This window comes from Nomascus leucogenys, chromosome 3 (assembly GCF_006542625.1).
Source record: "Nomascus leucogenys isolate Asia chromosome 3, Asia_NLE_v1, whole genome shotgun sequence".
NCBI lineage: Eukaryota > Metazoa > Chordata > Mammalia > Primates > Hylobatidae > Nomascus > Nomascus leucogenys.
The window spans coordinates 30,785,349-30,812,383 of record NC_044383.1 but is presented as its reverse complement, the minus strand read 5'-3'; the positions used below and the strand labels follow the sequence as shown (position 1 = coordinate 30,812,383).

The 27,035-nt window shown below is 48.0% G+C and overlaps 1 protein-coding gene, 2 long non-coding RNA genes and 1 pseudogene across 5 annotated transcripts in view; 2 read left to right on the top strand and 2 right to left on the bottom strand.

Moving 5' to 3' along the window:
- The window catches only part of LOC100596228 (steroid 17-alpha-hydroxylase/17,20 lyase), a 32,301-nt gene extending 18,640 nt beyond the window's left edge, over nt 1-13,661 (bottom strand). Inside the window, exons 1-8 of one of the 2 annotated variants that reach the window (XM_003255408.4) lie at nt 12,411-13,661; nt 10,500-10,638; nt 10,036-10,259; nt 9,284-9,370; nt 8,057-8,272; nt 7,575-7,744; nt 6,566-6,669; nt 5,588-6,043 (exon numbers count right to left, since the gene is read on the bottom strand). In XM_003255408.4, coding sequence (XP_003255456.1) covers nt 5,760-6,043; nt 6,566-6,669; nt 7,575-7,744; nt 8,057-8,272; nt 9,284-9,370; nt 10,036-10,259; nt 10,500-10,638; nt 12,411-12,707 — 1,521 coding nt within the window. In that variant the 5' untranslated portion in view covers nt 12,708-13,661 and the 3' untranslated portion in view covers nt 5,588-5,759. Of the gene's footprint in view, nt 1-5,587; nt 6,044-6,565; nt 6,670-7,574; nt 7,745-8,056; nt 8,273-9,283; nt 9,371-10,035; nt 10,260-10,499; nt 10,639-12,410 lie in introns of those variants that run through there. The other variant, XM_030807636.1, reaches the window with a different exon arrangement.
- LOC115833431 lies at nt 2,537-7,165 on the top strand. The gene is made up of 3 exons (XR_004028866.1): nt 2,537-2,572; nt 5,862-6,004; nt 6,656-7,165. It is a non-coding gene; the product is annotated as an uncharacterized LOC115833431 (long non-coding RNA).
- LOC105739523 lies at nt 8,611-10,571 on the top strand. 2 transcript variants are annotated; one of them, XR_004028856.1, is made up of 3 exons: nt 8,611-8,652; nt 9,425-9,836; nt 10,450-10,571. It is a non-coding gene; the product is annotated as an uncharacterized LOC105739523 (long non-coding RNA). The 2 variants fall into 2 exon arrangements; XR_004028852.1 differs by having other exon boundaries at nt 8,622-8,664.
- A 6,723-nt stretch (nt 13,662-20,384) lies between the features above and the next one.
- On the bottom strand, nt 20,385-22,414 carry LOC100599628 (annotated as a pseudogene).
- Nucleotides 22,415-27,035: the final 4,621 nt, after the last annotated feature.

Genomic DNA, 27,035 nt, shown 5'->3' with positions numbered 1-27,035 from the left:
GGCCAATTAACCAAGTGATTTAGAGCATTTGATTCAGTCCTCTTGAGGTAGGAGGCGGGGCTCGGACATGGAACCAAATTAAGGACTAGCTAAAACAGGTAGGGGGGCAGAAGCAGCTTTCCATAAGACATGCCTGCCAGTGTGCCATGTCAGTTTACCATTGCCATGGCAAAACCTAAGAGTTACCATCCCTTTTCATGGCAACGACCTGATGACCTGGAAGTTACTACCCTCATCCTGGAAATCTCTGCATAATCCACCCCTTAATTTGCATATAATTAAACGTAGATGTCCATATGAGTGCAGTCCTGCCCCTGTGTTGCTGTTCTGGGCACACTGCCCCTGGGTAGCCCTGCTCCACAAGGAGCAGTACCTCTGCTGCTCTGTGCACTGCTGCTTGCTGGCTACCACCACCAGCTTGCCCTGGAATTCTTTCTGGGTGAAGCCAAGAACCCTCCTGGGCTAAGCCCCAATTTTAGGGCTTGCCTGTCCTGCATCACTCTTGTTTGTCTACCCTTCTATTTGTCAGGTGCTGATATGCAAGATAAAGAACATGAGAAGGCTCAGTCTTGAACTCCAGAGGTACAGGAGGTGGACAGTGTCCGTGGGGGGCCCCACCCATTTCAAGTTCAGGCAGATGCTCAGATGCCAAGGTTCTGTTTAGGTTCACTACCAAGGAACAGAAGCTGAGTGCTGAAGAGGGATGGTCATGGTGGACTCATGAGTCATAAAAAGTGTGCCGGAGCCTCAAGGTGGGTGGGTTTAGATCAGTGGTGAAAAGGCCTTCCAGACAGGGGAGAGCACAGTTTGGGCAGGAGTCAAAGTTCATAAAGTCATTTTCTAAAAGGTCACTCAGCTTGCCTGAAAGGTACTCTCCTGGCCAAACATCCCAAGAGCCCTTCTGCATGACCACAGGGGACAGGTGGGAAAGCACGGCTGGCTCCTCACCATGCACCATTGAAATCTTGAGTTCTGGTCCCAGCCCTGCTGCTACATAGCTGTGTGATCTGGGGCAAGTCATACCCTATCCCCAGCCCCCACAATGGCCCACAGTTTCCTTATCTTCAAAATGAAGGTTTAGACAGGACACAGTGGCTCACATCTGTAATCCCAGAATTTTGGGAGGCCAAGGCAGAAGGATCACTAGGGGCCATGAATTTGAGACCAGCCTGGGCAACACGATAAGATCCCCATCTCTTCAAAAAACTTAAAAGTTAGCCTGAGTGGTAGCACACACCTGTAGTCCCAGCTACCCAGGAAGCTGAGGCAGGAAGATCTCTTGAGCCCAGGCGTTCCAGACTGCGGTGAGCCATGATTGCCCCACTGCACTCCAGCCTGGGTGACAGAGTGAGACCCTGTCTCAAAAAAAAAAATGAAGTCCATAGGAGAGCTTGTGGGCAGCTGACCCCAGCCCCCATCACAAGCAGCCTGGGAGAGATGCTGACACCACAGTGAGCCCAAGAGAAAGGCTATATTGGAGGTTGTCCCTTCCCTCTCCCAGTTCCTCTGCCCCCATCAGCTGGGTGCTGGATTGAGTCAAGCTATCCTCAGCTCAAAGCAGAGGGGAATAAGATTGGCTGGAGGAAAGTTAAGTATTTCAGATTTGCTCGGAATTTGAAAGGCTTTTTTTTTTTTTTTTTTTGAGACGGCGTCTCTCTCACTCACTCTGTCACCCAGTTGGAGTGCAGTGGCACAATCTCGGCTCACTGCAACTTCTACCTCCTGGGTTCAAGCGATTCTCCCACCTCAGCCTCCTGAGTAGCTGGAACTACAGATGTGCGCCACCATGCCCAGCTAGAGATGGGGTTTCACCATGTTGGCCAGGCTGGTCTCAAACTCCTGAGCTCAAGCATTGTGCCCACCTTGGCCTCCCATAGTGTTGGGGTTACAGGTGTAAGCCACTGTGCTTGGCCTGAAAGGCATTTTGTAGACTAGTGATGGAGAGATAAGCAATTAGCAGAAGATCTGTGTCCTCTGTGGAAGTGATGGGTGGGTTTAACTGGGATGGAAAACATCCCAAGTTTGCAGGAATCTCACACAATGTCACTTGAGAACTCTTGTGGGGGTGCGCGGCAGTGTGTACAAGATTCACCTGGATAGCCTGTAAAATGCAGATTTCCAGGCCCTGCTCCCAGAGTGTACTCAATGCATGAAAGATAGGGATCAGAGTCTGTGTTTTTAAGTAAGTTTCTCAGATGAGTCTGGCTCAAGGGGTCTGTGAGCCACACTTTGACAGATACTGACCTGGTGCATATTACATCTATCTATATCTGTTCCCATATATAGGTTCCCATATATAGATATAGGTTCCCATATATCTTCATCTCTTTCTCTCTCTCACTCTGTCCCCCAACACACATATCCACTCTTTCATTCTCCAACTATTGAACCAGAATGTTGAATGGCAGGAAAGTGAAAGACTAATCCTCCTTCTTCTTTCTTTCTTTTTTTTTAGAGATTGGGTCTTGCTCTAGGATGCAGTGCAGTGGCGCAATCTCAGATCACTGCAGCCTCGGCCTCCTGGGGTCCAGCAATCCTCCCACCTCAGCCTCCTGAGTAGCTGAGACTACAGGTATGCCACCATGACTGGGTAATTTTTTTTTTTTTTTTTTGAGACAGAGTCTTGCTCTGTCACCCAGGCTGGAGTACAGTGGCACGATCTCTGCTCACTGCAAGCTCCGCCTCCCAGGTTCATGCCATTCTCCTGCCTCAGCCTTCCGATTAGCTGGCACTACAGGCACCTGCCAGCATGCCCGGCTAATTTTTTGTATTATTAGTAGAGACGGGGTTTCATCGTGTTAGCCAGGATGGTCTCGATCTCCTGATCTTGTGATCTGCCCGCCTTGGCCTCCCAAAGTGCTGAGATTACAGGCATGAGCCACCGCGCCCAGCCAATTTTTTTTTTTTAATTGTTGTAGAAACAGGGCCTCACTCTGTTGCCCAGGCTGCTCTCGAACTCCTGGGCTCAAGGGATCCTCCTGCCTAGGCCCCCCAAAGTGCTGGAATTCTAGGCATGAGCCACCACACTTGGCCTCCTACAGGCTCTTTAGCAAAGTCCCAGGGTAAATGGCAGATGAAGGCCAAGACCGAGTTAGGGGATAGTAGGGAATTGTCCACTGCCACCTGATTAACAAAGCTCTTTATAAGGAAGAAGGTAGTATTGTAATTGAAAACCTTGTCTCGCTCCCAATAGGGACTTCTTCTCTCTAAGACTTAGCTAGGCAGGGTATCAGCCATGCTCTGCTGAGGTCCTTCTGTCTAGTCGGAGGGGAAGGACTGGGTTGTTGATGATCTGACCCTGGTCTGGCTGGCACCAGAGAGTTGGGGATGGGGCCTCTCTCTAGGCTAAAAGGGTCAGTTTCTTCCGGGATATCTCAGGACATTCATTTGCAGACTGGCCAATGACCAAGGTTTAAATATACCAGTTTCAAGATATAAAGGAGTCAGGGCTTCATTTTCTAGTGAGGAAGCTTTCTTTCTTTCTTTCTTTTTTTTTTTTTTGAGATGGAGTCTCACACTGTTGCCCAGGCTGGAGTGCAGTGGCGCGATCTCAGCTCACTGCAAGCTCCCTCTCCCGGGTTCACGCCATTCTCCTGCCTCAGCCTGCCGAGTAGCTGGGACTATAGGCGCCTGCCACCATGCCCGGCTAATTTTTTGTATTTTTAGTAGAGACAGGGTTTCACCGTGTTAGCCAGGATGGTCTCGATCTCCTGACCTCGTGATCTGCCTGCCTCGGCCTCCCAAAGTGCTGGGATTATAGGCGTGAGCCACTGCACCCAGCCCTAGTGAGGAAGCTTTTACAGACTTCCTGGGGTTTTTGAGTGGGGAGAAGGAGGTGGAACCCAGGCGCTGCTGCAGAAGACAGCTGTAGAAGCCCTTACCTGGCAGTGTTTACCCCAGGGAAGGGTGAGGAAAGGGGGACACACCAGTCTTGGTCTTTGCACACCAAGACAGAGGGATGGCAACGGCAGGTCCAGTCTGTGGGTCACATACACTCCCCCAAGGTCGAACCTGTGAGGTAACATGCAGTGAAGTGAAGCCTGTTTGGATCAAAACAAACAACACTTTTGCCCTACTTCTTTTTCTTTTCTTTTTGTCTTTTTTTTGACACGGAGTCTCTCACTGTTGCCCAGGCTGGAGTGCAGTGGCGCGATCTCCACTCACTGCAAGCTCCGCCTCCGGGTTCACACCATTCTCCTGCCTCAGCCTCCCGAGTAGCTGGGACTACAGGTGCCCGCCACCACGCCCAGGTAATTTTTTTGTATTTTTAGTAGAGACAGGGTTTTGCCACGTTGGGCAGGCTGGTCTAGAACTCCACACCTCAGGCAATCCACCCATCTTGGCCTCCCAAAGTGCTGGGATTACAGGCCTGAGCCACCACACCCGGCCTGCCCTACTTTCAAAATATAAACTCAGGCCAGGCTTGGTGGCTCACACCTGTAGTCCTGGCACTTTGGGAGGCTGAGGTGGGATCACCTGAGGTCAGGAGTTCGAGACCAGCCTGGCCAACATGGCAAAACCCCATCTCTATTAAAAATAAAAAAATTATCCAGGCGCCTGTAATCCCAGCTACTTGGGAGGCTGAGGCAGCAGAATCGCTTAAGGGAGGTGGAGGTTGTAGTGAGCTCAGATTGTGCCATTGCAGTCCAGCCTGTGCGAAAGAGCAAGAGTCTGTCTCAAAAAACAAACAAACAAACAAACAAACACACACACACATACACACACACACACAAACAAACAGAAAACAAAAGATAAACTCAATCCTACCACTTCTCACTGTTTGCACTGCTGTGGCCATGGTTTAACTCATCAACATCTGGCTTTCCTGGACCAGACCAACAGCCTCCTTCCTAACTGTTCTCCCTGCTCCCACTCCCATCCCTTAGCAGAACAGTCTCCACACAGCAACTACAGTGATCTTTTAGAAATACAAACCAGCCGGGCACAGTGGCTCATGCCTATAATCCAAACCACTTTGGGAGGCTGAGGTGGGAGAATCACTTGAACTCAGGAAGCAGGGGTTGCAGTGAGCCAAGATCGTGCCATTGCACTCCAGCCAGGGCAACAAGAGCGAAACTCCTTCTCAAACAAAAACAAAAACAAAAAACCAGATCGTTCCACTTACATACTTAAAATCCTCCAGTGACTTCCTGTCATAATTAGAATAAAACCCAACCTCCCTCCTGGCCTCCTGTAATCCCAGCTACAGTGGGAACAGACCACTATGTCCACTCTGACCCCATCAGGGCCCACTCTCCCCTTCACTGGCCATGCTGACCTCTCCCACTTGGAGGCCTTTTTACCTGCTTCTCTCTCAGCATGCAACAGTTTTCCTGACCCCTTGTTCAAAGCAGCCACCCACTGCCTCTGCCATTTTCTCATCACATCACACAAATTATGATTGACTTCAAAGCACTTGCGAGTCTCTGAACTTATTCACTTGTTAGCCCTCACTAGAATGTAAGCTTCAGAGACCACAGAGCTCGAGTGTCCTGAGACAGTGAATGGCACATAGTAGGTGCTCAATAAAATCTGTGTTGAAAGAATGAGTGAGCAAATGAATACATAAATGAACTACTCAGGGACCTTATGGAAAAAAAAAAAACTGTTTATGCACATCACTGGCATTGCCACAGGCTGAAAAAGAAGGCGGAGTGGGCTGGGAGCAGGGAAGAATGGCGGAGAAGGGTGGGGGGTTGCATTTCTAAATCTGTGTTGTGGGGCCACATAGGGTGGACAGGGGCTGTGAGTTACAGCCTTTAGGTGCTACCCTCAGCCTGGGCTTCCCTCCAGGCCTGGCGCACCTTGATCTTCACTTTGAAAGAGTCGATCAGAAAGACCACCTTGGGGTTGCCTTCCAGGGAGGGCAGCTGCCCATCATCTGGCACCTCCAGGTCGAACCTCTGCAGCAGCCAGGCCATGATGAGGAAGAGCTCCTGGCGGGCCAGGATCTCACCTATACAGGAGCGAGGTCCTGCTCCGAACGGCAAATAGCTTACTGACGGTGAGATGAGCTGGGTCCCCGCTGGATTCAAGAAACGCTCTGCAGGCAAGGACTGGCATCAGCCAGGGGCTAGGGCAGGAGGGAGGAGAAGCAAGGTTCTGCCCTGGCTGAGGGGGAGACATGGCCCTGCCCAGGGAACCCCGATCTGAGAATGTAGCCTTATTATGGGGGAACCCCTGCCTGGGGAGAGATACAGCCTTGCTTTCAGGTAGCCCTGAATGACACAGAGGAAATGAAATATTCAGGAAGGATGGAAAAGAGGTGGAATTAACCTATGAAAATAGCACCACCCGAGGGGAGAAGGGACAGACTTAATGGCAGACAGAGGCGTAGAGGGCTTCTTGGAGGGTGAATTTGCAGTTGGTTGGAAGAAGAGCGGGGGAAACCCAGCTGTGAAGAGTTTGGGTAAGTCTATGGCAGGATGAGGGTGTCAACAGGTCCGTATAGTTGGAGCCAAGAGTTGTCTAGCAGCAAGCTTGGCAGAGGTGAAGGGGTACTGGGGTGGTGGAGCAGAATCCAGGCTCGCTGTGTGGCCCAGGGCACAGGACAGGACAGACTCACCAGGCATGAACTGATCCGGCTGGTGCCACTCCTTCTCATTGTGATGCAGCGCCCACAGATTGATGATAACGTGTGTGCCCTTGTCCACAGCAAACTCACCGATGCTGCTCCAGAGTGGAAGAGGAAAAGTGGGTCTGGGACATCGTACTCCCTTCCTTGCTCAGCCTCATGCCCCCTCATTCTTCCGCCGTGAGGAAAGTGCCCTTTACTCCCTCGTTCCCACTCAGTCATCTTTTCCTCAGCTTCTGCTAGATCAAATCTAAATCCAGCCCTTCTCCAGCCCTTCCCTCCTAACAGGCGCTTATGTCTGAACACCTGTGTCTGTGGACTTTGGTGTCTGGCAGTGGATGTGGGTGTGCGTTTGGAGCTGCGGTGCATGTTATGTGCGTGCTGCAGCTGGTTGGAGCATGGAGCTCGCAGCCTTTCATCCCGCACCACATGTCTCTGAGGGCAGCAGGAAGCTTCTCTGGGAAGTCAGGCAGATCTGTGGATGAGTCATTGCGTGTCTGTAGGTGGTAGAGACATGGAGCCACAGGGCTGGGGGCAGGATGATTTTTATTTTATTTAATTAATTAATTATTTATTTATTTTGAGACAGAGTCTCGCTCTGTCACCCAGGCTGGAGTGCAATGGTGCGATCTCGGCTCACTGCAACCTCTGCCTCCTTGGTTCAAGTGATTCTCCTGCCTCAGCCTCCTGAGTAGCTGGGACTACAGGCACGCACCACCACCCATGGCTAATTTTTGTATTTTTAGTAAAGACAGGGTTTCACCAATTGGTCAGGCTGGTCTTGAACCCCTGACCTCATGATCCACCCGCCTCGGCCTCCCAAAGTGTTGGGATTACAGGTATGAGCCACTGTGCCCGGCCGGCAGGATGATTTTTAGTAGTTGATGGTTGACTGACTTTAGGTTGGCTAGCAGGAGCCAGGGGTAGGGGGAGCCAGGTGGGCTGGCAAGCAGTGTTGAATGCATCACGGGGCTAGATGTCGCTGGGAGGGCAGGCGCACCTGGAGTCAACGTTGGCCTTGTGGGGTATGAGCATAGGGGCCACGGGCCTGACGCGAAGCACCTCTCGGATGGTGGCCTCCAGCAGGAGGAGACGGTTACGGTCACTGATAGTTGGTGTGCGGCTGAAACCCACATTCTGGTCAATCTCCTCGTAGAGCTTCTTCTTCACCTGAAGACCAGAGTAGGTTGGAGGTGACTAGTGTGTGTAAACCCAGGAGAAGCAAGGGCTTAGAGAAGAATCCAACTGTGACATTGAGAAGAGCCTGTCCAGTCCCTTCCCAGTAGTGGCTCTGGGGCCCAGGCCCGGCTTCCAGAAGATGGGGCAGCTCTACTCTGGGGTCAAAGCCAACTACTGCTTGGGTAAGGGGCAGGGCAGGCCTAGTCTTCCTGCACAGAAAGCCTGAGAGAATTGGCTCTCCCTTTCTCTGGAGCCCAGAGATTGGGCTGGCTGGGGTCTAGGATCGATGAGGGGGAAGCACACCTGAGGATTGTGCAGCAGGAAGGCCACGATCCATTTAACCACAGAGGTGGTGGTCTCCACGCCAGCCCCAAAGATATCCCCTATGGTGGTGAGAATGTGGTTATCTGAAAGCAGCTCTGAGTCTTGATCTGGGCCAGCATTGCCATTATCTGAGTTCATCTTGGCTTGCATCAGTATGTCCATCATGTTGGTGATAGAGTCGCTCCGGAATTTCTCCTGGGTTGGGTGAGGTTGGAAGACATTAATAAGGAAGGAGCCCCATCTGTGACACTCCTGCCATACTTCTGTCCCTGACTAGAGATAACAAGGCTCCTTCCACTTGGAAGTAGAGCAAGTCTGGGCAGGACCTACAAACTTGTGGAGGTAGGAGGCAGCCCTGGGCCCTCTTTAAATTTGGTGGAGAGGTTAGGTCTCTTCTAGGATCCTTTTCAATTCCTCACTTTTCGATCCCAACTCCTTAAGTCAGTTTTTTTTTTTTTTTTTGAGACAGAATCTTGGTGCAATGCCCAGGCTGGAGTGCAATGGCATGATCTCAGCTCACTGTAACCTCTGCTTCTCGGGTTCAAGCGATTCTCCTGTCTCAGCCTCCCGAGCGGGTGGGACTACAGGTACACACCACCACGCCCGACTAGTTTTTGTATTTTGTTTTTTTTTTTTTTTTTTTTTGAGAAGTAGTTTCACTCTTGTTGTACAGGCTGGAGTGCAATGGCGCAATCTCGGCTCACTGCAGCCTCTGCCTCCTGGGTTCAAGTGATTCTCCTGCCTCAGCCTCCCAAATAGCTGGGATTATAGGCATGCGCCACCATGTCCGGCTAATTTTGTATTTTTAGTAGAGACAGAGTTTCTCCATGTTGGTCAGGCTGGTCTCGAACTCCCAACCTCAGGTGATCTGCCCACCTTGGCCTCCCAAAGTGTTGGGATTACAGGCGTGAGCCATCTTGCCTGGCCTAGTTTTTGTATTTTTAGTAGAGACGAGGTTTCACCATATTGGCCAGGCGGTCTTGAACTCCTCACCTCAATTGATCTGCCCACCTCGGCCTCCCAAAGTGTTGAGATTACAGGCGTGAGCCACCGCGCCCAGCCCTTAAGTCAGTTTTTATTGTGCACCTACTATGTGCCAGGTTCTCTGCTAGATTTTGAAGCTTCTACAGTGTGTAGAATGGACCCCACCCTGCTCTCGTGATTACTTTTAGCCTAACTCATATTCTCTTCTGCTCTATCACCTACCTTGTAATTTTCAAGTATTTTATTCAGCAGATCATTTCGTGTTTTAACATGGCTCTTTAATTTTTCCAGAGTTTTGTTGGGGAAAATCTGGGAAATAAAAAGAAATGTTAAATCAACCCTTCTTCCATTTTGCTTCTCCAGCTGCCAGAGTCTCTCCTGGAGGCGGATCTTAGCTTTCTGTCTCTGGAAGTTCCTACTCCACCCCTGATCTTCAGCCAGAATGGAAGGCAAGATGGGGACACAGAACGGGTTTATCATGACAACGAAGACAATTCTAAACAGGGGAGGAGGGCGTGGTCTCCACCTCTCCTTCTCCATTCAATCAAACATCAAGCGCTGACTCTGCTATGTGTCCAGCCTTTAGGAGCGAGAGAGACGTGAGCCTGAAGCCTCAGACAAGCTCCTTAACCCCGCTAAGCCTGCTTCTCACCTGCACAATGGGGGTAATAAAACCTACTTCCAAGGGAAATTCAGTGATGAATGCTTATGGAATGCTTAGTACTGGCACATGGTCATTGGAAAAGAAATGAAGGCCATTATCTGGAGTACTAAGGTGCATAATTAAAAGGCTAAATCTATCTCTGCAGAGAAATGGCAAAGGTTTTTAGTGGCAGAGGAGGTAGAGGTGGCGGAGGTAATCAGGGAAAAGATGCGTCATTGCGGCTGGAGTGGGGAAGTAAAAAAGGAAGGAAGATTGGGGACACCGTCAGGGTCTACTAGAACCTGAAGGCAGGGTGTGGCATCATGCTCACCTTCAACCAGGGGATTAGGTCCACCAGGCTGTCCAGGTTGTCTATGATGCCTTCATTGTAATTCTGTATGATCTTCAACTCAGGGTCCCCATTCTTGTAGGAGGTATTGAAGCAGATCAAGGAGATGACATTGGTTACCGCCACGAAGACAGGAAAGGAGATGTCTATGGTCTGTCCGTTGTGGGTGGCCAGCATATCACACAATGTACTGATTTCCTGACAAACTGAAGGGATAGGGGGCATGAGGGTGGGAAATGAATCAGCACCCTCACCCCCTCTCTCTACCAGTTGCCTCTTAACAGGAGCGGGGGACAGATAGTAGATGGCCACTAGATGGCAGCAGTAGCCAAGAAAAGGCTGCATTGCGCTCTAGTCCTAACTCTTAACCCCTGCCCAACCCTCCTCTCCCTCCAGCAGTTCCTGTGGGATCCAGCCCCAGCCCCAGGGGCCAGCCTGGCACTCACTGATCTTCTCCAGCTTCTGATCGCCATCCTTGAACAGGGCAAAGGTGGCCATCGCCAGCCTTCGATGCAGCTGCCAGTGTGCGCCATAGTCAGCGAAGGCGATACCCTTACGGTTGTTGGACGCGATGTCTAGAGTTGCCTTTGGAGAGCAGGCAAGGCTGTAGGAATCACACACCATCCACCCCACTCTTGCCCTTGCACCTCTGGTCCCTGCTGTCCTTCCTGGAGGAGAAGGCAGGTACCTGGCATGCTGACCCCCATGTGGGCACAGCCCCACTGCACTCCACCATGACTGCAAGGACTTGGTAGGACAGACCCTAAGGCCTCCTACTCCCAATTCTTTCAGAAATACAGTAGATCAAGGAGAAAGAAAGAACCCTTAATTAGAATGCAGCAGCACTGGGGTTCTCTTACCTGACAGGGTGCCCTCTGGGCTTCTTTTTGCTCATCAGTTTCTGACCAGAGGAAGGCAACTCTGGATGGGATAAACTCTCTAAACTATGCCTGTCCAGAGGGTAGGGAGCAGGTGAGCTTGTAGAGGCTGAGGACTGCACAGATCTCTGCTTTTCCCTGAGCCCTTAGCTGAGCTAAAGGCACAGCTCACCTCACTCAGGTTTACCCTTCCATTGCAAGCCTGCATACCCAGCCACAAGCCCACATTTGGAGAGTGCATATGTTTTGTCTACCCAGTTTGGATTTGGGCCGAGCCATCTCCCCCTAGAGGTGCCCCTAAAAGCATAAGGGTCCAAAGCCTCCCTTTTCCGTCTTCTGACCCCGAAGATCCACAGGACTAGCCTGCTCCATCTTCTCTACCCCCGGGAGGAAGCCAGTAGAGGTGGGAGCCAGGTAGTTGGTCAGCAGACCTGGCTGATTGGTCCAAGGAAAAATAAACCAACCCTTGGCTTGATCAAAGCTGAGAGGCTGGCGGGGCACAGTGGCTCATGCCTATAATCCCAGCACTTTGGGAGCCTAAGGTGGGAGGATCACGAGGTCAGGAGATTGAGACCATCCTGGCTAACACGGTGAAATGCCATCTCTACTATAAATACAAAAAATTAGCAGGTATAGTGGCATGCTCCTGTAATCCCAGCTACTCAGGAGGCTGAGGCAGGAGAATCACTTGAACCCGGGAGGCAGAGGTTGCAGTGAGCTGAGATCGGCCACTGCACTCCAGGCTGGGTGACAGAGAGAGACTCTGTCTCAAAAAAAAAAAAAAAAAAAAGCTGAGAGGCTGGGGGCCCTGCTGGGGTGTTCAGGGGAGTTCTCAGCAGCAGGGTGCTGGGCTGGGGGCACTGGCAGTGTTTCTGGATGATCAATACCACTCCTGTCCTGGGAGTATGACAACAAGCTCAGTAGGAGGCTCATCAGCAACCCTGAAATGTCATTGTAGATCACTGACCCTGTGAGCCTGAGCAGCTGGAAATAGCACCAGGAAAACAGCAATCCCAGCCTGCAATAGCCAGGCTACTTCTCCCCAGCAGCTTTCATGGAGGACAGTAATCACTGCCCCCATTTTCCATGAAAAGTTACATGAATCCTGGCTGTATGAGGGGCACTTACTGTGCTGGGTGCTAGGCTAAGTGCTGTACATGTACCTTCTCAGTCCATTAGAGAAGTCTAGGCCCAGAGAAAGGAGTGGAGTGAGGACTCCTTGACCCCTCAGACCACTGTGGTCCTCCCATCCCACCTCCTGGGCAGCCTGGTAGAGGAGACCTTCCTTTAATTCTTCCTGCCTCATTTAGAGGCTGGGTGGGGGTCTGAAGGTTCACTCCCTTCACATCATCCCACTAGTCTACTTTGGGAACAATTACAGGTTGTTGGAGCTGGAAGCACCATTCTAGGCATGGTCTGAAGACCCGAACAATCCCAGGGGGTGGTGAAGGGGGCAGGGAGGAGATGGGCACCACTTACCATTTGAGGCCGTCCAGAGAAGTCCTTGCCCTTCTTAATAAGCACCTCCTTGGCCAGCTGGTGGTGGCCGACAATCACTGTAGTCTTGGTGCCCATACGAATGGAATAGATGGGGCCATATTTTTTCTGCAGCTCGAAGAAGTTGTTATGCATATAGCCATGTCTGGGGAGGAATGGCAGGCTGCCCACTAGGGGCAGGGACAGGAGGCTCTTGGGGTACTTGGCACCAGGACACCTTCTCTTGGGCCAAAACAAATAGGCTAGGGTAAGCAGCAAGAGAGCCACGAGTTCCCACATGGTGGCTGGGTGCTGGCAGGCAAGATAGACAGCAGTGGAGTAGAAGAGCTGTGGCAACTCTAGGGCACAAGGAGGCCTTTTAAAGGGCTACCCTGATCTTCACCTTGACTTTGTGTTATCTCTTGCCTTGTGGAAAGATTCTCCTGGAGCCCAGCCAGGCCTGAACTCATATCCAGAAGGGAGAGAGGTGGTGGGAGTGAAGGCCTCCTCAAGGGCTGGCTCAACTCCAGGGCAAACCTCCAGAGGAGGAGCTAGGTAAGGGAGGTCAGTTGATCACCCTCTGAGGAGCTCCCCATGCTTGAATGACCCCAGAGTGCGAATGGTATCTGGGCTCAGGAATCAAGGCTTGGAACTTTCCATGTTGCAAAATCAAAATCACTGGACAGATGACAGAGTCAGGAGGGTCACAAGTAGCAGGGACTGTCAAAGGTCTTTTATGCATTCTTTTTTTTTTTTTTTTTTTTTTTTTTTTTGAGACAGAGTCTTGCTCTGTCACCAGGCTGGTGTGCAGTGGTGTGACTGTCCATCCAGCCCTGGCCCTCCAGCCCATGTGGTTTTGGCAGCAATAAGGGCTGTGGGTTAATGGTCCCCAAAATAAAAATGTTGTACTTGTGTATGGGAACGAAAGGGGTGCTAAGCTGTGGGGAGCGGTGGAGGGGAAGGGACAGATGAGGTCAGTATTGGGAACGCCAGAGGTGGGAGGCCATTTCATAACATTTCTTGTTGACCAAAATGCCGTCAACACCTTCTTTGCTCATCAGCAGGACTAGCGTATTGGAGGAACCTGCCCCCAATATTTCAACGTAGGTTCTTTCTATAAGTGTCGGCTGGCTGAGAAATAGAGACAGTATGAAGAGAGGAATTTTACAGGTGGGCCACCAGAGGTGGCATCACATATCAGTAGGACTGTGATGCCCGCCTGAGCCTCAAACCAGCAAGTTTTTATTAAGGGTTTCAAAAAGGGGAGGGGGTGTAAGAACAGGGAGTAGGTACAAAGATCACATGCTTCAAAGGGCAAAAAGCAGAACTACTAATAAGGGTCTAACAAAGATCACATGCTTCTGAGGGAACAGGACAAAGGGCAAAAGCAGAACTACTGATAAGGGTCCAACAAAGATCACAAGGCAAAGGGCAAAAGCAGAACTACAGATAAGGGTCCATGTTCAGCAATGCACGTATTGTCTTGATAAACATCTTAAACAACAGAAAACAGGGGTCGAGAACAGAGAACCGGTCTGACCACAAATTTACCAGGGCAGAGTTTTTCCCCACCCTAGTAAGCCTGAGGGTACTGCAGGAGACCAGGGCGTATCTCAGTCCTTATCTCAACTGCACAAGATAGACATTCCCAGAGCCGCTGTTTATAGACCTCCCCCAAGGAATGCATTCCTTTCCCAGGGTATTAATATTAATATTCCTTGCTAGGAAAAGAATTTAGTGATATCTTCCCTACTTGCACATCCATTTATAGTCTCTCTGCAAGAAGGAAAATATGGCTCTTTCTGCCCGACCCTGCAGGCAGTCAGACCTTACGGTTGTTTTCCCTTTTTCCCTAAAAATCGCTATTATTCTGTTCTTTTTCAAGGTGCACTGATTTCATATTGTTCAAACACGCATTTTACAATCAATTTGTACAGTTAACACAATTATCACAGTGGTCCTGAGGTGACATACATCCTCAGCTTACGAAGATAACAGGATTAAGAGATTAAAGACAGGTGTAAGAAATTATAAAAGTACTATTTGGGAACTGATAAATGTCCATATTAAAATGAAATCTTCACAATTTATGTTCCTCTGCTGCGGCTCCAGCCAGTCCCTCCATTCAGGGTCCCTGACTTCCCGCAACATCTCACCCTTTCCTTTTATATAAATGTGCCATGGCAATGAAGGCTTGCTCATTCTCTCGGTTTTGATGCAGGATTCTTTGACTGGTCCAGCACACTAAAAACAAGCTGATTAAACAGAGAAACATGATTCCAAAATTTCCTACAGTGGAGCCCCCAATAGACTTAATCCAAGTTGTGGAGTTTAGTCCAGAAAGACTTTCTGTCACCTGATCTAACGCAGCTCCAGGCACAATGGATAAATGAGCTTGAGAGGCTTCAAAAATTTGTTTCTTTAATTTAGTTATGTCCAAGGATAAATTATCTTCCCTACCCAGAAGGTGCCCTTTGACCATTTCCCATGATCAGTCTCGTTGTAGGAATATGGTGTGCTATAGAAATCAGAAGTGTTTCAATCGCACTGCATTTGCATGTGATGTTCGAGACTCATTAGCCGGTCCCCAAGCCAAATAACAGACTGTCTTAAATCATTAGCTAATTTTTGATCAATGCCTTGTTGAGGATTCCATATTTGGGTGGAATTGCCTTGCCAATCATTAACAAAATTAGCCATTTGAATAGATTGGTGTAATGCCACTCCGGCAGTGGTGGCCAGTGCAGTGACTGTAATTAGGCCCATGATCACAGCAATTAAAGTGAAAACAAATCTCTTAGATCTCTTGAGAGTTTGTTGTAACACTTGATTAATTAAATGTACTGAGGGGGAGGATTCCCAAGGTCTGGGTAAAGTTACTGGTATCCAGATTCCTTCTCAAGCTCGAACCAACATTACACTTTCCCTGAAGTCAAAACGGGAGTTAACACAAGTGTATAAATGACAATTAATGCATTGGACAGTTTGATTATTCATCCAAATTTTGATATTTCCCACTAACAGCATGTAAGGAGGCTTAACACAACTCTGTACAGGAATAGTCAGGCTGGAGGTAAACAAAGCAGAATGTTTGAATCTACGTTGATACTGAGGGAGAGGAGTGGCGGTGGCAACGCCCAATGTTTGATGCCATAAAGAAGCAATACGAGGTGCCCGGGGATTCCAAAGAGGTAGAGGGACATACCTGGGTCCAGAAGAATTATCATAATGCCAACCAGAGTCCCATAAAGGAGGATCGGCATCAAAAAGAGGAAAATGGTCCAAAGGGGATTTATCCTGGGTTTCAGAATCACGGATGTGAGGGGTGGTAGTGGGGACAACAGAAAGAAAAGTTTCCCCTTCCCATACTCGCAGTCTGGACATGGCAATAGCCAATTTCCAAAGTTCTGGGTGTTCTGGGCTCAGAATGGGGAACATCATAAGAGGCCTCGGGCGGCAGGGGGTAATCCCCTTATCTTCCCATTTTAAGGGACAGAACAAGCTGAACCTCCTATGCAAAGTAGGATGATGGTCCTTGTCCTCCCAATAAGAAATAAAACAAGTAGCCTCCAGGCATTCCCTTCCACCAGAGGAGCAATTGTTTTTCAAATAGCCCTTTGGTGCCCAGTCTCTTACTAAACCCTATGAGTCATTTTTTAATACTACTGCATGTGAATTAACACAATCTTCCCAAATTAAAGATTTAGATGGGCCCTCAAAAATTTTAGGACATGGTTTTCCTACAGGTTTATATTGAAAGTATGGGGTATCTCCTATTACTCCCCCTTTCATTTGTCTTAAAGGAGAAAGGGAGAGGCTGGAGACCAAATGTCCCCGTTTCCCTGTGGCTGATCTCTCCAGAAGGTAAGCAGCCCAGACTTGAGTTTCTAGATGGATACAACCAGGTGCATGTCCGAGGCACAGAGGAGGGTATTTATAACCCATAGTAACATTAAAAGTGCCTTCTTTTCTTGGTTGAGTGTGGCAATGGTCATCTGTAGCTCCAGGCATCCACACACTATCATTAGTATAGATTTCTGCAGGAGCATCCATCCAGGTGAGAGATCGAATAAGTTGAGGAAAAAGCACATAAGCCCAGCATGAATAATTTTGAGTAGCAGGTAAATCAATGTGAGGGGAAACTGGTGAGACAGAAAGTATAAGGAGGAGAATTATTAAATAAAACCTATTGTAAGCAAGATCCAGTGCTGAAGGAGGAATAGAAGAACAAGGTGATGTTATTTTCAGGCTAATAGAAATGGTGATATTTTTAGGTTCGTAAGGAGAAAAAGAAAGGGAATTAGGAGCAGTGGGATTAGTTAGAGGGGTCTCCGTTGCCACTAGGGAGGATTGAACCAGACCCATTTTGATTTGGCATGCCAGTTTCTGAGGAGTAGGCACAGATCTCACCAGGTATGAGCGTGGTCTCTGATGCAGACGTCTCTTCCCTGTGGTTTTGATTGTCAGTATTCACACGAAGTTTAAGTATCCTAGTGGGCACCCAGACAGGGGATTGATGATCTCCTGGTGAAACATAAGCATACCCTCTTCCCCACGTTATAATTGTTCCAGGTTCCCAGGTATTGGTCTGGGAATTAAAGGCAAAGAATTAGGTAGTAAATTTAGAGGAATGGTACTACAGAGATTGACCGCCCCGCCCCCTACCGTGGAGCATAGATAAGTATTGTACTGAGACAGAAGAAGAGGCTGGGACTCATCTGGGTTGGCTGTAGGTAAATTTGTTTGTGCTGGGGACTGCGTTGGGACCGCTTGAAGCAGAAACACAACATTGGTCTGAGTCTGAGGTGTCCCATTTGATAATAGGGCCTAGGACTGGCCCCGCTTCCCATTTCCCTGGTTCTTTGGCAAGGGATTTCCATCTATATCAGACTTAGAGAAGCAAGTACTTGCCCAATGTTTACCTTTCCGACAATGAGGGCAAACAGTAGCAGGAGCATTTGGCTGTGTTTTTTGAGCTGGCTTGGCTGCCTTTAAGTTTTTAACAGTGCAATTTTTTCGAGTATGACCAAGTTGACCACAATTATAGCAGGCTCCAAGAAAAGAATCAGTCAAGCCAGTTTGATTGCTGTCCTTCATGGCCCGTGCCCACAGAATAGCTTTGTGGGTGTCCGATCCAATGCCTTCACAAGCTTTAATATATGCAGGCAACACCTTATGATCAGGTAAATTTTGACGTTGGATGGAACGCATGGCCATTTTACACTCATGGTTCACATTCTCAAAAGCTAACATATGAAGAATACCTTGAGCATGCTCATCAGAGACAGATTTTTCAACAGCATCTTGTAGTTTAGCCAAAAAACCAGGATATAATACATTATCACCCTGTTTAACAGTAGTAAAAGACAGGAGCTTGGCCTGGGGCACGTAATTTATCCCAAGTTCTCATGCTGTTACTTGTTCCATGGTGAGAGCATCAAAGCCTAACTGGGCAGTAGTGTCAGAGTAATTATTGGAGTCTGTGAGCTGAGCCTGAGTAATTAGAATGCCATCAGCCCGATTTAGCTGAGCCTGCAGATGGGCCTCCCCTGACCACCAGGTACAGAATTGTAAATGCTGAGATGGTGTTAGAACAGCTTTTGCCAAAAGGTCCCAGTCTAAAGGAAGCAAAATGGCCTCAGTACAAAGAGTCTGTAACACCATTTTAACATATGGATAAGTAGGACTATACTGAATACAAGCACCCTTGAATTCTTTTAAAAAGGTAAGATTGAGTGGCACATATCGATGCACTTGTACCCCTTGAGTATTGCGAGGTTCCAGCATGACCGGATAAGCCCACGCTTCTAATCCACTTGTTTGTTTTGGCGTAATAAGCATTGCATGGAAGTTTCAACAACAGGCACATGAGACAGAGTTGGCATAGAAGTGACAGGAAAATTATGTGTAGATAAGGGAAACTGAGGTTGAGGAGGTTGGACCAGTATGAGAGCGTGAGAAAGGGGCACTGGAGGAGCAGAAGAGGCAGAAGCATACTGGTGATTATTGCCCAATCCTGTGCAACCAGAGTGGCAGGGGTGTCCACGTGTGAAGAAGGGTACAGAGAAGCAGGTTGAGTGGATGGCAAAGTGACCGGTTGAGGGACCGAAATGACAGGAGGGTGAGAGGCTGTGGTGGATGAGGGAGGGACTGCAGAATTATAGGTAAATTGTAGTTTAGTTCCAGAGCCATTAGATGGCTCAGGAGGCAAAGGCTGCAAAGGTTTGAAGAGGGAAGAGTTAGCATAGATATGGTCCCGGGCTGTCCGAGTCAGGGCCGTGGGAGCTACAAGTACTGGCTGTTCGTGAAAAGAAATAAGACCATCAGGGGGTGACATTAAGCCAAAGTCACTGGAGTTAGATATTGAATCTTCAATATCCTCAGGTGGGGAGGAGTAGGTGAAGCGAGAGGCTGATCAGATAACGAAGGCTGTGCAGGAGAGGAAGGTTGAGGAAGAGGTGGAGGGTTTCCAGATTCAGAAAACTGTGGTAACTGCAGGGGGTCACTGGATTGGTATGTCATTAGGACAGCACATACCAAGGCCCAGTCACCCAAAACAGTGATGGGAACATAATTTCCTGTCGGGACCAGTTCCTGGAATTTTGCACCAACACGATCCCATAGTTCTACATCTAATGTTCCCTTTTTAGGAAACCAAGGACAGTGTTCTTCCACTGTCCTGAATAGGGTGACCATATTTTCCATGGGTACCCGAACTCCCCCCTGTTTTAACAGTTTAATATGGCAGAGATAAGCATGTTTAGACTCTGAGTGACCCAAAGTTAGCCCGGACAATACACAGACAACTCACCAATCGTCAGGGAGCCAAACAAGCGTGTCTGTGGACCAGACCGATGAGCGTTTCTCCACACCTACCAAAGGGAATCAGGTTCCCACATGCAATTAGGAAAAAGAAAACAACATTGGTGTGCCAGATATTGGGGGAACCCGCCCCCAATATTTCAACATAGGTTCTATTTTCCATAAGTGTCTACTGGCTGAGAAATAAAGAGAGACAGTATAAAGAGAGGAATTTTACAGCTAGGCCGCTGGCGGTGGCATCACATATCGGTAGGACTGTGATGCCCGCCTGAGCCTCAAACCAGCAAGTTTTTATTAAGGGTTTTAAAAAGGGGAGGGGGTGTAAGAACAGGGAGTAGGTACAAAGATCACATGCTTCAAAGGGCAAAAAGCAGAACTACTAATAAGGGTCTAACAAAGATCACATGCTTCTGAGGGAACAGGACAAAGGGCAAAAGCAGAACTACTGATAAGGGTCCAACAAAGATCACAAGGCAAAGGGCAAAAGCAGAACTACAGATAAGGGTCCATGTTCAGCAATGCACGTATTGTCTTGATAAACATCTTAAACAACAGAAAACAGGGGTCAAGAGCACAGAACCGGTCTGACCACAAATTTACCAGGGCGGAGTTTTTCCACACCCTAGTAAGCCTGAGGGTACTGCAGGAGACCAGGGCATATCTCAGTCCTTATCTCAACTGCACAAGATAGACATTCCCAGAGCGGCCGTTTATAGACCTCCCCCCCAGGAATGCATTCCTTTCCCAGGGTATTAATATTAATATTCCTTGCTAGGAAAAGAATTTAGCGATATCTTTCCTACTTGCACATCCGTTTATAGCCTCTCTGCAAGAAGGAGAATATGGCTCTTTTTGCCCGACCCCACAGGTAGTCAGACCTTATGGTTGTCTTCTCTTGTTCCCTAAAAATTGCTATTATTCTGTTCTTTTTCAAGGTGCACTGATTTCATATTGTTCAAACACACGTTTTACAATCAATTTGTACAGTTAACATAATTATCACAGTGGTCCTGAGGTGACATACACCCTCAGCTTACAAAGATAACAGGATTAAGAGATTAAAGACAGGCATAAGAAATTATAAAAGTATTATTTGGGAACTGATAAATGTCCATATTAAAGTGAAATCTTCACAATTTATGTTCCTCTGCCGCGCCTCCAGCCCATCCCTCCATTCGGGGTCCCTGACTTCCTACAACACTAGCATCCTGGCAGTCATGGTGACAGCGACATTGAAGGTGGGGGCTCCATCGGTGCTCTTGGTATAAAGATAGGTCAGTTCCCCATCCTGCAGCTGTAGGTCCCAGATCACAGAACATTTCTGGCCCCCAAGTGTCACCTCATTCACAAAAAACTTGACCAGTCTTTGCCAAACAGGACATCAACCTCAGCTGGCTTGATGTTGACGAAGGTTTTCCCAGGGATGGTGGCCTGGATGGAAGGCAAATCCTTGTAGCCCAGGATGGCTGCATCCTACAGGTCCCTTCCACCATGAGGTTGTCGATGTGGGTGTTCCACCCTGCTGTGGGCTGCTTGTGGCACTGCTGCTGCCTCGCAGGCAGGCAGGGGAGGCGGAGGGCTCAGGGCATGCACTGTGGTCGGGACCACTGCTCTGCTAGCTGTGCAGAAGCCCTTGTACTGCCACTTCCTAGAAGTGATCATTTTAAGCATTTATATGAAATCGATCTTTTTCACTGTATTGATGCAAATGATTTCAAGCATAAAAGAATGGACAGATCGATTTTGTTTGTTTACAAGAAGGAAAATGGGGCCAGTCATGGCCAAGGTTACAAAACAAAGGGCAAAGCTTAACTGGCTTAGGTTACAAAACAAAGGGCAAAGCTTAACTGGCAAAGCTTTCCCAGTTTGAAAGACTGGGAAGATGATTCAGATGAAGCCATATCTGATTTTGATTATTTCTCTGAGATGATGAACAACATGGGTGGTGAAGAGGATGTAGATTTAGCAGATGGAGCAGATGATCATTCACAAGACAGTGATGATGAAAAAATGCCCGATCTGGAGTAAGAAATATTGTCATTATCTCGATTTTGAGAAAGAAAAATAACTTCTCTGCAAGATTTCATAATTGAGAGAATTCCTGGCCAGGCATGGTGGCTCACGCCTGTAATCCCAACACTTTGGGAGGCCAAGGCTGGCAGATCACAAGGTCAGGAGATCAAGACCATCTTGGCTAACACGGTGAAACTCCATCTCTACTAAAAATACAAAAAATTAGCCAGGTGTGGTGGCGGGCACCTGTAGTCCCAGCTACTCTGGAGACTGAGGCAGGAGAATGGTGTGAACCTGGGAGACAGAGCTTGTAGTGGGCCGAGATTGTGCCACTGCACTCCAGCCTGGGCGACAGAGCAAGACTCCATCTTAAAAAAAAAAAAAAAAAAAAAAATTGAGAGAATTCCTGAGTTGATAGCTCTAAAGACAGATGCTGTATTTGCCTACTTTAATCCATTTTTCAACCTGTTTGTTTTTTAAAAGGCCTCACTAAGGGTTGATATGTACCATTGTATGGGGCAATTTTAAGTCAGCTAAGGCAATAACTTTATGCCTGAACATTTCCCAGACTTCCATGAAGCTGTTGAAGTCCTAGGCAATTGATGCAGCAGTTGTGATAAATACAAACATCTCACCTAAGTCTCCTTTTCTTCATAACATACATACTGACATGATAGAAAGCTCTCATCTTAGGGAAAGAGAACTAAATTTTAGATTATAGGACATGGATTCAAAAGTGGCTGGAACAAATTGGCTGACACCTTACTGGTAACCTGCTATTCCTCTTATGTTATTCTTCAGGATTGTTCCACTAAAGCTTATTTCAAAAAATTTACCTCTTGGGCTGGGCGCAGTGGCCCACGCCTACAATCCCAGCACTTTGGGAGGCCAATGCAGGTGGATCACATGAGGCCAGGAGTTCAAGCCCAGCCTGAGTGACATGCCAAAACCCCATCTCTACTAAAAATACATAAATTAGCTGGTCATGGTGGTGTGCGTCTGTAATCCCAGCTACTTGGGAGGCTGAGCAGGAGAATAGCTTGAACCTGGGAGGTAGAGGTTGCAATGAGCTGAGATCATGCCACTGCACTCCAGCCTGGGTGACAGTGAGACTCTCAAAAAAAAATTGTTTTTGATATTACCAGATGACACAGCCCCAAGGTAGCAGACATTCTTGGTGTCAATCATTATAGAAGAGATGGGCCAACCAGGAGTTGTTAGTTGAGGCTCACAGAGGTGGGAGATGGCATCCGTCTCCCTCTCTAGAAGTGGTCTGTCTGCAAGTTCAGTGAGGACTGGAGTGAAGGCTGCTGGAATTAGGCAGGAAGGCAGCAGGTAGGAGGCCTCATGATGAAGAAGAGCTGGCCAGGCCTCATAAGCCAGGCTGCCTGGTTGCCCATTACTCAGAATTTTCAAATGTTGTTCAGATTTTTAAGGCCATTTGCAGCCAGAGGTATGGGCTGGGATGAAACCCATGAGAAACCTTCATGCAAGAAAGGGGATTTGAGGTAGGCCTTGAAGGAGAGCTAGGACTGATGCAGGACAGGACAGACAGACAGGCAAACCTTTAAACTGGGGCTTAGCCCAGGAGGGTTCTTGGCTTCACCCAGGAAAGAATTCCAGGGCAAGCTGGTGGTGGTAGCCAGCAAGCAGCAGTGCACAGAGCAGCAGAGGTACTGCTCCTCATGCAGCAGGGCTACCCAGGGGCAGTGCCCCCAAAGTCACAGCTCAGAGGCAGAGCTGCACTCACATTTACAGCCACTTTTAATTATATGCAAATTAAGGGGTGGTTTATGTAGAAATTTCTAGGATGAGGTAGTAATTTTCAGGCCATCAAGTTATTGCCATGGAAAGGGGTGTTAATATCTGGATGTTGCCAAGGCAATGGTAAAGTGACATGGCACAGTGGTGGGTGTGTCTTATGGAAAGCTGCTTCTGCCCTGGACCTGGTTTTTTTTGTTTTGTTTTTTTTTTTTGAGATGGAACCTCACTTTGTTGGCTCACTGCAACCTCTGCCTCCCATGTTCAAGTGATTCTCATGCCTCAGCCTCCCAAGCAGCTGGGACTACAGGCACCCACTACCACACCGGCTAATTTTTGTATTTTAATAGAGACGGGGTTTCGCCACGTTGCCCAGGGTAGTCTAGAACTCCTAAGCTCAGGCAATCTGCCTGCATCAGCCTCCAAAAGTGCCAGGATTACAGGTGTGAGCCACTGTGCCCGGCCTGCCCTAGATCTGTTTAACTGGTCCTCAATTTGGTCAGGTGTCTGAGCCCTGCCTCCAGAGTAAAGTTCACCTTCCTGAGTCCAGTCCCACCTCCTACCTCAGAACTGTTAGGTAGAGATGTGAAGGAGTAGGGAGAGAAGGGTGTTGCTGGAAGAGAGGGAGAGAAGGGTGTTGCTGGAGAGTAGCAGAGGCCGGAAGGAGAATGGCATGAGGGGAATGGTGATGGCCTTAGCTGAAGAGATGAAGAGGTGTTTTGTGGGGGATCCCTGAGAAAGATCTGAGGGGTACATTGAGTCAGGCTCTGGAGCCCTGGAATGGAAGGGTATAAAGGATATAGGGAGGCTGTAGGAGCTATTGAGAGCACTGCAGCAGGCAGCAGCAAGGTGATAGTGGTGTTTTAGGAGGGTGAAACTGGTGTTGGTGCATGGGGTAGGCTGGATGAGGAGATCGTGTGTAAAGCCTGAGAGCTGGACTGACAAGTGGAGAGGCCTGAATCCTAAGATCCAGGCAGGGGCCTCAGTCGGGTCAACCAGCTGGTAGGGAAATATGAATGGCTACTTTCTAGTCCTACAGTGACTGCCAAGCTGACCTGATATTTCACCCCAATCACAAATAAGAAATGGGAATTTAAAAACACACACACACAAAATGTGTTGCTTCACACTCTCATCACCATATTATAAAAGTTATACATCATAATTGCAGAAATTTGGAAAATGCAAATTACTAAAAATAAATATTTTTAAAATGCATTTTTTAACCTAAACAAGGCTGTATTGCATTTTTTGGCATGAATATTTTTCTATAACTTTCCTATTATTATTTCTCTTTCTTCTCTCTCTTTTGACAATGTCCATCTTATTTTTTTATTTTTAGATGGAGTCTCACTCTGTTACCCAGGTTGGAGTGGAATGGCGCAATCTTGGCTCACTGCAACTTCCGCCTCCCGGGTTCAAGCAATTCTCCTGACTCACCCTCCTGTGTAGCTGGAACTACAGATGTGTGCCACCATGCCTGGCTAATTTTTGTATTTTTAGTACAGACGGGGTTTCACCATGTTGGCCAGGCTGGTCTCAAGCTCCTGACCTCAGGCAATCCACCCACCTCTGCCTGGGATTGCAGGTGTGAGCCATTGCGCCCAGCCTCTTTTGACAATGTCTTTCTATGTTGCCCAGGCAGGACTCAAACTCCTGAATGATTGATTTTCAGAAGTGAAGGGGCAGATCCTGATTGTTTGGTTTGCAAAAGGGGGTTCACTGAGGTGAGTTGTCATAAATTGATTGAACAGATTTCTTTTTCTGTTTCTTTCTTTTTTTTTTTTTGAGACAGGGTCTGTTTCTGTCACTTAGCCTGAGTGCAATGGTGCAATTGCGGCTCACTTCAGCCTCGACTTCCTGGATTCAGGTGATCCTCCCACCTCAGCCTCCCAAGTAGCTGGGACTACAGGCGCACACCTTCATGCTCAGCTAATTTTTGAATTTTTCGTAGAGATGGGGTTTCACCATGATCCCCAGGCTGGTCTTGAATTCCTGAGCTCAAGTGATCCTCCCTACTCGGCCTCCCAAAGTGCTGGGATTACCAGTGTGAGCCACTGCGCCCAGCTGAACAGATTTCAAATGAGTTCTGGTAATATATTAGTTTTCTACTACCACATCACCATGAATATTACCAGAAACTTTGTGGCTTAAAACAACACACATGTATTATCTCGCAGTCTTGGTGGGTTAGGAACCTAAGTACAGCTTCTCTGGGCCGTCTACTTAGCGTCTCACAGGCTGCAGTAAAGGTGTGGGCCAGGGTTGGGTTTCATCTGGAGGCTCTACTGGGGAACAATCTGCTTCCTATGTGCCTGGTTGTTAGCAGGATTGAGTTCCTTTTGATTGTTGGACTGAGAGCTTTTTTTTTTTTTTTTTCGCTGGCTGTCAGCTGGAGGCCCAGAGGTAGGTGACTAGATGGTACTTGCAGTTCGTTGTCACGTGGAGTTCTCCAACATGGCCACTTCACTTACTCACAGCTGGCAAGAGAGAGAGGCTCCAGCAAGACGAGGGGAATGGTGATGTAACAGGTAATCTTACGTAACATCATCATGTGTTTCCTATCACCTGTGCATACACTATTGATTAGAAACAAATCAAAGGTCATGCCCACAAGCAAGAGAAGAGGATCACACAAGAGCAAGAACACCAGGAGGTGGGGTCAAAGCTTACCCTGAGTGGCCAGTCTGTCCACCACAGGTAGCTACGTGTTACCATGGCTATAGAACATTCCATCTTTTCCTAAGTTTGTGGATGTGGAGCAAGTGGAGTGGCACACACTGCTTTTGGAAATGTAAAATGTTAAACCACTTTGGAAAATGGTTTGGCAGTTTCTTGAAAACTTAAACACTTACCATATGATCCAGCCATTCCACTACTAGATATTTACCCAAGAGAAATGAAAACAACCCACATAAAGACTTGTGTACAAATGTTCATAGCAGAATATTCATAATATTCCAAAAGTGGAGGCCAGGTGTGATGGGCTCACGCCTGTAATCCCAGAACTTTGGGAGGGCAAGGCAGGAAAATCACTTGAGCCCAGGCAACATAGGGAGACCCTGTCTTTACAGAAAAAATTGTAAAAATTAGCCAGGCATGGTGGCATGAACCTGTAGTTCCAGCTATTCTGGAGGTTGAGGTGGGAGGATTGCTTGAGCCTGGGAGCTTGAGCCGTGGTCATGCCATGCACTCCAGCCTGGATGACAGAGGAGTGACTCTGTCTCAAAAACAACAATGACAAAAACCAAAACCAAAAAACAACAAAACAAAACAAAAACCCAAAAGTGGAAACAACCCAAGTGTCCATCAACAAGAGAGTGAATAAACACAGTGAGAACTATTCATGCAGTGGAATATATCTCAGCAATAAAAATGAACAGGCTAGTTATATGCACAACAACACAGATGATTGTCAAATCATCATGCTGCAAGAATGAAGCCAGACAAAAAAAGACCCTCCTCCCCCCAAAAAATCCTGTATGATGCTATTTATTTGCCATTCTAGAAATGCAAATTAATCTATAGTTCCCAAAAGCAGGGCAGTGGTTGCCTGGGGTGAGACAGAGAAGGAGAGATGGACTTTAAAGGGCACTTGGAAACTTCGGAGGGTGATGAAATGTTTTGCTTTTTTTTTTTTTTAATCGAGACAAGGGGCCGGGCGTGGTGGCTCATGCCTGTAATCCCAGCACTTTGGGAGGCTGAGGGGGGGCAGATCATGAGGTCAGGAGTTCAAGACCAGCTTGGCCAACATGGTGAAACCCCGTCTCTACTAAAAATACAAAAATTAGCTGGGCGCGATGGTGCGTGCCTGTAGTCCCAGCTACTCGGGAGGCTGAGGCAGGAGAATCGCTTGAACCCAGGAGGCGGAGGTTGCAGTGAGCCAAGATCACACCCGTGTACTCCAGCCTGGGTGACAGAGCAAGACTCCATCTCAAAATAAAGTAAATAAATAATAAAAAAATAAATAAAATGAGACAAGTTATTGCTATGTTGCCCAGGCTGCTGATACTGAACTCCTGGCCTCAAGTG